The sequence below is a fragment of the Melanerpes formicivorus genome, unplaced genomic scaffold, assembly GCF_026170545.1.
Source record: "Melanerpes formicivorus ecotype bairdi unplaced genomic scaffold, bMelFor1.0.p_v2 SCAF_164, whole genome shotgun sequence".
NCBI classification, from domain to species: Eukaryota; Metazoa; Chordata; class Aves; order Piciformes; family Picidae; genus Melanerpes; species Melanerpes formicivorus.
Window position 1 is genome coordinate 307,395 of NW_027142516.1, and position 10,621 is coordinate 318,015.

The 10,621-nt window shown below is 51.9% G+C and overlaps 1 protein-coding gene across 1 annotated transcript; it reads right to left on the bottom strand.

Moving 5' to 3' along the window:
• Nucleotides 1-390: 390 nt before the first annotated feature.
• On the bottom strand, nucleotides 391-5,102 carry LOC137457243 (feather beta keratin-like). The gene is made up of 3 exons (XM_068169078.1): nucleotides 5,039-5,102; nucleotides 2,758-3,030; nucleotides 391-602 (listed from the first exon to the last, which is right to left on the bottom strand). The coding sequence occupies exons 2-3, from the start codon at nucleotides 3,013-3,015 to the stop codon at nucleotides 594-596; spliced, it is 267 nt and encodes an 88-aa protein (XP_068025179.1). The 5' UTR covers nucleotides 3,016-3,030; nucleotides 5,039-5,102; the 3' UTR covers nucleotides 391-593.
• Between the last annotated feature and the right edge of the window lie 5,519 nt (nucleotides 5,103-10,621).

Consider the following 10,621-nt stretch of genomic DNA (forward strand, 5'->3'; position numbering starts at 1 on the left):
CCACTGAGTCCAAGCTCCTTATAGGTGCAGGTTTGCCTGAGGCAGGTCACACAGGAAGGCATCCAGGGGTGGACTGGAAGCTCTCCAGAGAAGAAAACTCCACAGCCTCTCTGGGCAGCCTGCTCCAGGCTTCCATCAACCCTCACACACCAAAGGAGCTTCCAGCCTGTGGAAGAGCAGCTTGGCTGAGCCACAAACACTGAGAGGTGATTTGGCCATGGGTGCTGAGCCCCAGGAAGGTGCCCATGCCACTTCCAGGGAGCCTGGCAGGGGAGTGGTGACCCTCCCAAAGGTGACAGCTTGGTAACTCTCCCAAGGGTTCCAAAATGAAGTGGGGGGGAGAGGAAAAAACAACCCCAAACAACAACTAAGGAAACCCCAAGAGGTGTCTGCTGCAGCATAACTTTTAATGGGCAGGAGAAGCTGAATGCACAGGCAGGGAATGAGGCCGAGAGAGAAGAGCTCCAGGGCCTCAGGAGGGGCTGCAGAGGGTCTCCAGTTCCATCATGGTGGGGCAGAAGTGGTGCACACAGAGCTCTGCCTCGGCAGTCACCTGGAGCTCTGGGCTGGTTGGCTTTGTGCCCTGGCTGGCATCAGATGAGCTGCAGGCAGAAAGAGAGAGAGAGGCTGGGGAAGCATCAAGGAGCAGAAATCAAGCAGAGGAAAGAGAAGCCTGAGAGGAAAGGGGGAGCTGGGCTGGGGCAGCTGGGCTGGGAGCAGGGGAGGGGGGAGTGGAGGTTGGATGGGAAGTGCTGGCTCAGAACCCATCCAAGTTCCTGATCCCTTCTGCAGGGCATTTTTGGAGCCCCAGATTCTCAAACCTCTGATTTGCAAAAGCAGTTTGGGGTTAGGGTTTTTTTTTTGGGGGGTGGGTGGGTGGGAAGAGACTGAGGATCAAAGGGGCAACAGTGGAGGAAAAACCTGGGATGGAGTGGGAGACCCATCAGGATCTAACTTCCCTCCCCCACTTCTCCCCCCAACCTCCTCCCTCCCCCAAATAAAGAGAATAAAATAGATTCTGAGTTTTGTTTTAATCTTCTTCCTTTTGGGTTTTTTTGTTCCTCTTGGAAAAGTCAATTTTTATTTGGTTTTGGTTGTGGTTGGTTTGGGATTTGCTGTGGGGTTTGTTTGTTTCCTTTGGGGTTTTGTTTCCTTTGGGGGTTTGTTTCTCTAGCAGACATTTCGGGGGTTTATTGTGAGTTTAATTTCGGTTTCACTCCCTTGGGAATTTCATTTTCCTTTCCATTCCCTCCTGAAGTTTATTTCCCTGTTTATTTCATGGTGGATTTCCTCTTCATTTCGTTGTGAATTTCATTTTCCCTCTGAATTTCCTTTTCATTTCCCTCTGAATTTCCTTTTCATTTCGTTGTGAATTTCCTTTTCCCCTCTGAATTTCCTCTTCATTTTGTTGTGAATTTCCTTTTCCCTCTGAATTTCATTTTCCCTCTGAATTTCCTTTTCATTTTGTTGTGAATTTAATTTTCCCTCTGAATTTCCTTTTCCCTCTGAATTTCCTTTTCATTTCAGTGTGAATTTCATTTTCCCTCTGGATTTCCTCTTCATTTCCCTCTGAATTTCCTCTTCATTTCCCTCTGAATTTCCTCTTCATTTCGTTGTGAATTTCATTTTCCCTCTGAATTTCCTCTTCATTTCGTTGTGAATTTCATTTTCCCTCTGAATTTCCTCTTCATTTTGTTGTGAATTTCATTTTCCCTCTGAATTTCCTCTTCATTTCCCTCTGAATTTCCTTTTAATTTCCCTCTGAATTTCCTCTTCATTTCCCTCTGAATTTCCTCTTCATTTTGTTGTGAATTTCCTTTTTCCCTCTGAATCTCCTCTCCATTTCAGTGTGAATTTCATTTCCCCCTCTGAATTTCCTCTTCATTTTGTTGTGAATTTCATTTCCCCTGAATTTCCTCTTCATTTTGTTGTGAATTTCATTTTCCCTCTGAATTTCCTCTTCGTTTCAGTGTGAATTTCATTTCCCCTCTGAATTTCCTCTTCATTTTGTTGTGAATTTCCTTTTCCCCTCTGAATTTCCTTTTCAATTCAGTGTGAATTTCATTTTCCCTCTGAATTTCCTTTTCCCCTCTGAATTTCCTCTTCATTTCGTTGTGAATTTCATTTCCCCTGAATTTCCTCTTCATTTCAGTGTGAATTTCATTTCCCCTCTGAATTTCCTCTTCATTTCGTTGTGAATTTAATTTTCCCCCTGAATTTCCTCTCCATTTCAGTGTGAATTTCATTTCCCCTCTGAATTTCCTTTTCATTTCATTGTGAATTTAAATTTCCCCTCTGAATTTCATTTTCATTTCATTGTGAATTTAATTTCCCCTCTGAATTTCCTTTCCCCCTCTGAATTTCCTTTTCAATCCAGTGTGAATTTCATTTTCATGGTGAATTTTCTCCTCGTTGTGAATTTCGTTCTAATTCCCTTGTGGATCAGCCCAGCAGTGACACTTCCATCTCTTGCAGTTGGGGGACCCTGCTCCTCAGGGCAGGTTCCTAGTGCCAGGCAGCCAAGCTCTTAGGGACTGCCCTGGGATCTGTGGGTGCTCAGCATTCCATAAACCATTATCCATAAACTCAGCCGTGGTCAGGGTCTGCTTTTCACTTAAGCCACAGCTCTCCAGGCTGGGTTTAGGTTGGCCTGCAAGGGATGTAACAGAATTGTTTGGACAAGTGAGGAGGAAGAGGCTGGAAGGTTCCTGCCTCACAAAAGGATCCTGAGTTCCATCCTGCCCCAGAGCCACTCACATCCCAAGCCCCAGGGGATCCTCTGGACCCCAGCATGTTCCCGATGTCAAACAAGGCAGTGGAGCCCACTAGGGTCTGCTGAGGGAAGGTGGTGAGGGTTGGGCCAGGGTAGATGACAGAGTAGGGGGGGCAGTCAGGGTCCAGGATGTCCACCCTGGTGTCAGGGTACTTGATGACGCAGAGCTCGTTGGAGGTGAGGGCGAACGGCTCGGGGCACAGCACCCCTGGGGGCAGGCAGCACTCGCTGGAGGGAGACATGGGACAGATCCAGACCTGCAACACAGGAGGGGGAGAGGGAGCAGAGGCTCTTGTTAGCCCTGCTGGACGTTTCTATAGCAGGTAACAAGATCCTGTGAAGCTGAGGCTGCAGGCAGGGCATTGGCTACCACTGGCAGAGGAGGGAGATCCAAGTTGCTGATGGTTAGGTGAGAGATCAATCACAGAACCATTTCAGATGGACAAGGTCAAGGAGCCCAGCCAGGACCTAACTCTAGCAAGGCTGGGGCTAAACCATGGCCCTCAGCTCCACTCCTCTGCAGATTTTAAACCCCTTCAGGCAGGAGGCATCCACAGCCTCCCTGGGCCACCTGCAGCAGAGTGTCCCCACTCTGGGACTGAAGAATTCTTCCTCAGCTCCAGTCCAACCCTGCTCTGCCTCAGCTCCAAGCCATTCCCCCTTGGCCTGTCTCAGACACCCTCAGGAAAAGTCCCTCTAGGGTCCCTTCAGGTACTGGAAGGCAGCTCTGAGGTTCCCCTGGAGCCTTCTCCCCTCCAGGCTGAACACCCCCAGCTCCCTCAGCCTGTCCTCACAGCAGAGCTGCTCCAGCCCTTGGCTTATCCTTGTGGCCTCCTCTGGCCTCTCTCCACCAGCTCTGTGTCCTCCTTCAGCTGGGGACACCAGAACTGGAGGCAGGATTGGAGGTGAGGTCTCAGCAGAGCAGAGCAGAGCAAAGGGGCAGAACCTCTTACGACACTTCCCAGGTCACCGCTGCCTCCATCCCACACTTGTCCTATTGCTTCTCTTCTTCCCAGGGTGCTGCACTGCTCTGCCTCACTCCTGCCCAAACCCTGCTGGAAGCCCCAGCCCCAGCTCAGCTCCAGTTGTCCTCCTCACAGCCGTGGGGGTGAGGCTGGTTGCCTTATCTCACCTGATTAGAAGTGGAGCAGTAGGATCTGGGCTGGAGATCCACCCAGCTTTTATTGCTCTCATTATGGATTACAATAGCTCAATCTCCCTAAGCCTGCACCTGATACCAGGGGCAAATTTTCCTGGCCCTTGTTCAATGAGAGCTTGGCAGGCTGAGGGTGCCCTGGATTGTGCCCACACTAATTGGGCTAGGCCAGCAGAGCAAGGCAGAAGTGATAATTGGCTTCACTTGATCAGTCTGAAACTGATGTGGGAGAGATTAAGGGTGGCATAAAGGAAGGGCTTGGACTGATTTGCCCCAGTGAGCCCCCACAGGTACCCCCGGGGTCTGAGAGGGGCACAAAGTTCAAGGCAGGTTTCCTGTGTCTCATTTGAGCCCCATGCCCCTTGCTGCCTGCTCCAGTCCTCAGGGCTGCATCTTCAGCTTTTCCCAAGAGACCACAGACCTCATTTTGCCTTGGGGATGAGACAAAAAGCAAAGACAGAATCATTTTACCAGCTAGAAAGCTGCATCTGAGAGCTCTGGGTTGGCCTGCAGGGAAAGAATTGCTGCCAGAGAGCAGTCCAAGGGCAGACATCCTCAGAGGGGTCCAGGGCAGGTGCTCTGCCAAAGCTCCCCAGAAGATGTCAAGAAGGAGCTCCTAGGCTGGGGATTCGACACTGGAAACAGATTTCAAATGAAAGCAGCACAAAGTGGCCTTTTTCAGTAAGAAAAACCTCTGAGTTCCACCCTCTGGAGTGTGTTGGAAGGAACCTAGGAGAGGATCTCCAGCTCCTAAAGGCAGTGCAGCCTCTGAGGGTGCACAAAAGGGAATGACTGCCTTTTGTCAGCGAGAATTTCCTTAATGAAACCTCCTCTCGAGAATGGGAGAAGAATCCTTGCCAGGCTGAAATCCTTGAGCCTCTTCAGAGCTCCCAGGGCAGGGTTTTTCGTTTTCCTGACCTGCTGTGGGGGAGCCACGAAGCAGGTTGGCAAAGGGGAGTGGGAAAAGTGCAATGGGTTGCAAACTCCAGGAGAAGAGAAAAGCTGCTGCTGCTGCTGGAAGGATTCCCCTTCCCCTCCCTCTTCCCAGGGTTAATCTATGGCTGGAGAACGTTCAGGTAAGGAGAAGAATCAATTCAAAGCTGACTTACCCCCGGCCACCAAGGAGCAGAGTGTAAGAAAAGTGCTGAGAGGAGCTGCGCGCAGCGGAGGCTTTTATAGAGGCAGCTGAGTGCCTGCTGGCTGCCTGCAGGATGTGACACCCTCTGAGCACCAGCTCTTAATTAGTTGCAAAACAAACTTTGCTGCGTGCATAACTTCTGCAGCTAATGAAACTGTTTTGCTGCCTGTTTGTGTTCGTGAGCTGCTGGAGCCTCCGCGCACGGCGCTGGGCACCCTGCAGGCAGCAGCCGCTCGGACAGCTCCGGGCTCCTGCCCGACCCCGGGGGGCTGCGGTGACCGCGGCGCGGTTGGAGCAGGAGGGTCAGCGAGGGGCTGGTGCTTTGCTTGTCCCCCCACCCCCTCCTCAAATTCAACCTGTGGAGGGATTCGGGATGTGTTAGTAGCAACATTTACTGATGGAAAAGAGGAAAAAGAGAGGAAAGGGAAATGAAGGAATAGAGGAATTGAGAAGAGGAAAAAGAGAGGGAATGGGAAAAGAGGAAAAATAGAGGGAATGGAAAAGAAGGAATAGAGGAATGGAAAAGAGGAAAAATAGAGGGAATGGAAAAGAAGGAATGGAGGAATGGAAAAGAGGAAAAATAGAGGGAATGGAAAAGAAGGAATGGAGCAATGGAAAAGAAGGAATGGAGGAATGGAAAAGAGGAAAAATAGAGGGAATGGAAAAGAAGGAAAGGAGGAATGGAAAAGAAGGAATGGAGGAATGGAAAAGAGGAAAAATAGAGGGAATGGAAAAGAAGGAATGGAGCAATGGAAAAGAGGAAAAATAGAGGGAATGGAAAAGAAGGAATGGAGGAACTGAAAAGAGGAAAAATAGAGGGAATGGAAAAGAAGGAATGGAGGAACTGAAAAGAGGAAAAATAGAGGGAATGGAAAAGAAGGAATGGAGCAATGGAAAAGAAGGAATGGAGGAATGGAAAAGAGGAAAAATAGAGGGAATGGAAAAGAAGGAATGGAGGAATGGAAAAGAGGAAAGGTAGAGGAAATGGGAAAGAAGGAATAGAGGAATGGAGAAGAAAGACAGAGGGAATGGAAAAGAAGGAATAGAGGAATGGAAAAGAAGGAATAGAGGAATGGAAAAGAAGAAAGAAAGAGGGAATGGAAATAAAGGAATAGAGGAATTGAAAAGAGGAAAAATAGACGAAATGGGCAAAGAGTAAAAATAGAGGGAATGGGAAAGAGGGAAAGGGAAAGAGGGAATCACAACAGAAATACCAGGTTGGAGGAGGAGGGACATCCGGATTCAGATGGAAGCAGAGGTCTGGGAGAGGAGCCAGGCACTGCTGCCAGGAGTTTTGGGGCATAACAGTCGCCGGGGACAGCAGCTCCCAAATCAGCGCCAGGTTTTGAATGCAGAAAAGGTATTCATTAAACCCTCCTTGTAATAGCAGGGATAAGGCTGAGACAGCTGGGGGCAACTTAGGGAGGACAATGGAAGCGGCTGCCTGGCGTTAGCGCTGCCCTTGATCTGCGTGCAGGAGTGGGCATCACCCTGACGAGGTCTTTTGTGCTGCTCGAAGGCCGCCGGCAACGCTTTTGCCTTCGGACCCTTGCAGGCTGGCTCCCGAGCCAGGATAATTTATGATAGGAAGGGAAATGTGCAGTAAATAATAATTACGGAGAAAGGAATCCTTGCTCCTGGCTGGCAAGGCAGAGATGGTGGCACCTGCCCAGCCCCACGCAAGGGCTGCTCCTGGCTCTGAAGCTGAATCCTGCGGTCGAAAGGGACCTTGAAGATCATCCAGGTGGCAAAAGGAGAAGAGCCTGGCCCCAGCCCCCTGCCCTCCACCCTTTAGCTGTTTGCATGCAGGGAGAAGATCCCCTCTGGGGCTGCTCTTCTCCAGGCTCTCAGCCCCTTGCCCCTTGTCTGTCCCTGGGCACCACTGAGCAGATGCCAGCCCCAGTCTCCTGATGGAACCTTCTGGGCTCCACTTTGTGCCCCTTGCCCTGTCTCTGGGCACCACTGAGCAGATGCCAGCCCCAGCCTCTTGCCCCCCAGTCTTTAGCTCTTGTTGAGCATTGCTCAGATTCCCTCTGGAGCTGCTCTTCTCCAGGCTCTCAGCCCCTTGCCCCTTGTCTGTCCCTGGGCACCACTGAGCAGATGCCAGCCCCAGTCTCTTGCCCCCCAGTCTTTAGCTCTTGTTGAGCATTGCTCAGATCCCCTCTGGGGCTGCTCTTCTCCAGGCTCTCAGCCCCAAGGCCCCTCACAGAGCTGCTCCAGGCCCCTCAGCAGCTTCCCAGCCTCCGCTGAGCCCTCCCCAGCACTTCCCTGAACGTTTTCCCTCCCAGCTGCATTTTTCATTGCCTTTAGCAGATTTGAATCCCAGTTATTGTGGAGGCTTAATAGTGAAGCACAGAGAGGCAAAGTGAATTGTCAGAGGTCACTTGGTGAGCCCAGGGAGCAGCCAGCAGTGAAAAGAGGCTTTTGGCAGTGACATGTATCAGCATTCTCCCTAACTGGAGTTCCAGCAGCTCTTTGAAGTCCTAACTGGGATTGCATTGGCTCGGGCAGGCAAAGGGCAAGCCCCACGCAGAGCAGCGAGGGCTGGAACCGATGAGAGCTGAGGAACAAAGGAGGAGGGATCAGTCCCTGCCCCACAAAGCCACCCTGGATGCAGGGCATTAAGGGAGGGGCCGGCACTGCGTGGCAAAAGCAGAGGCAGTGCTCCTTGGTTTGTCCTGGAGTGACTTCCCCAGCTTTACACCAAGGATCTGTGGCACTGGGAAGGGAACACAGCCCTGGGTGCAAGGCATTATTGCATTTGGAGTCCTTCAGATTCCATCCTCCCTGCGCTGTTCCCACCATGAGCTGGGGACTGCAGTGTCTGAAGGGGGCTGCAGGAGAGCTGGGGAGGGACTTCTGACAAGGGCTGGGAGTGCCAGGATGAGGGGGAATGGATTGAAACTGGGAGAGGGCAGATTGAGACTGGAGAGGAGGGGAAAATTCTTGAGAGTGAGGGTAAGGAGAGCCTGGCACAGGCTGCCCAGAGAGGCTGTGGCTTCCACCTCCCTGGGGGTGTTCAAGGCCAGGCTGGATGAGGCTTTGAGCAACCTGGGCTGGTGGGAGGTGTCCCATGGCAGAGGGTTGGAACTGGATGCTCCTTAAGCTCCCTTCCTTGCCCAGCTGGACAGATGGGTAGCATCCAAGGGCAGGAGGTTGAACACATCCAAGTGCCAGGTGCTGCACATTGGCCACAGCAACCCCAGGCAGTGCTACAGGCTGGGGGCAGAGTGGCTGAGAGCAGCCAGGCAGAGAGGGACCTGGGGGTGCTGGTCGATGGTAGGCTGAACATGAGCCTGCAGTGTGCCCAGGCAGCCAAGAGGGCCAACGGCATCCTGGCCTGCATCAGGAACAGTGTGGCCAGCAGGAGCAGGGAGCTCATTCTGCCCCTGTACACTGCACTGGTTAGGCCACACCTTGAGTCCTGTGTCCAGTTCTGGGCCCCTCAGTTTAGGAAGGAGGTTGAGCTGCTGGAAGGTGTCCAGAGAAGGGCAACAGAGCTGGGGAGGGGTTTGAACACAGCCCTGTGAGGAGAGGCTGAGGGAGCTGGGGCTGCTTAGCCTGGAGAGGAGGAGGCTCAGGGGAGACCTTCTTGCTCTCTCCAACTCCCTGAAGGGAGGTTGTAGCCAGGTGGGGGTTGGTCTCTTCTCCCAGGCAGCCAGCACCAGAACAAGAGGACACAGTCTCAGGCTGCGCCAGGGGAGGTTTAGGTTGGATGTTAGGAAGAAGTTCTATACAGAAAGAGTGATTGCCCACTGAAATGGGCTGCCTGGGGAGGTGGTGGAGTCACCATCATTGGAGGTGTTCAGGAGGAGACTTGATGGGGTGCTTGGTGCCATGGGTTAGTTGATTAGGTGGTGTTGGATTGGTTGATGGGTTGGACAGGATGATCTTGAAGGTCTCTTCCAACCTGGTCTCTCTTCTCTTCCTCTTCTCTTCCTCTTCTCTTCCTCTTCTCTTCCTCCTCTCTTCCTCCTCTTCTCTTCCTCCTCTCTTCCTCCTCTCTTCCTCTTCTCTTCCTCCTCTTCTCTTCTTCCTCTTCTCTTCCTCTTCTCTTCCTCTTCTCTTCCTCCCTCTTCTCTTCCTCCCTCTTCTCTTCCTCCCTCTTCTCTTCCTCCCTCTTCTCTTCCTCCCTCTTCTCTTCCTCCCTCTTCTCTTCCTCCCTCTTCTCTTCCTCCCTCTTCTCTTCCTCCCTCTTCTCTTCCTCCCTCTTCTCTTCCTCCCTCTTCTCTTCCTCCCTCTTCTCTTCCTCCCTCTTCTCTTCCTCCCTCTTCTCTTCCTCCCTCTTCTCTTCCTCCCTCTTCTCTTCCTCCCTCTTCTCTTCCTCCCTCTTCTCTTCCTCCCTCTTCTCTTCCTCCCTCTTCTCTTCCTCCCTCTTCTCTTCCTCCCTCTTCTCTTCCTCCCTCTTCTCTTCCTCCCTCTTCTCTTCCTCCCTCTTCTCTTCCTCCCTCTTCTCTTCCTCCCTCTTCTCTTCCTCCCTCTTCTCTTCCTCCCTCTTCTCTTCCTCCTCTTCTCTTCCTCCCTCTTCTCTTCCTCCTCTTCTCTTCCTCCTCTTCTCTTCCTCCTCTTCTCTTCCTCCTCTTCTCTTCCTCCTCTTCTCTTCCTCCTCTTCTCTTCCTCCTCTTCTCTTCCTCCTCTTCTCTTCCTCCTCTTCTCTTCCTCCTCTTCTCTTCCTCCTCTTCTCTTCCTCCTCTTCTCTTCCTCCTCTTCTCTTTCTCTTCTCTTTCTCTTCTCTTTCTCTTCTCTTCTCTTCTCTTCTCTTCTCTTCTCTTCTCTTCTCTTCTCTTCTCTTCTCTTCTCTTCTCTTCTCTTCTCTTCTCTTCTCTTCTCTTCTCTTCTCTTCTCTTCTCTATCCTATCCTATCCTATCCTATTCCAACCCAAACCATTCTGGGACCTGGGGTGAAGCTTCTGAGCTGCGTGGGACCACAGCTGCACCTCTGGGCTGCACCCTGCAGCATCCAACCCTTGGGGAGAACTTTGTTTACCCGAGAGAGATAAGAGACTTAGAGTGGAATCTGCTGACTTGGAGTATCCAGAGGGGTTAGGAGTCCTCCTGTGGTGCAGATAGGCTTGGTCTGAAGGGAACACCTGTGCTTGGGACACCCTCCCTTGTCAGCTCCATGGCCTCACGTTTGGGTTTTGAAATCCAAGCTGCCGCTTAGGCAACCTGCAATGGCTGCAGCCTGCAAACTGCTGAGTGTGCAGCAATGATCTTTGGCAGCACAGGAATGGCCCTGACATGAAAATCCTGCAGCAAAAAGCATCCCTTGGGTGCTCAGCAAGGAGGCTCAGCAGGGATTCGCCCTCAGCTGCAGAGAGGGAAACAGAGAGGGGAAAGGGGAAGGCTGTGCTGTGGGAACATCTACAGCATCCCAGCATGGAGGGGTGGAAAGGGCTTTCTGGAGATCATCTCCTGCACCTCCCCTGCTCTAACAGGGCACCCACAGCAGCTTGCCCAGCAGCACAATGCCCAGGGGGGTTGGAAGCTCTCCATGCAAGGAGACTCCACAACCTCTCTGGGCAGCCTGCTTCAGGGCTCTGAACTCTCCAAG

Excerpts from the sequence above, each read along its gene's own strand:
- LOC137457243 (XM_068169078.1), bottom strand. The coding sequence starts at position 3,015 with ATGTCTCCCTCCAGCGAGTGCTGCCTGCCCCCAGGGGTGCTGTGCCCC.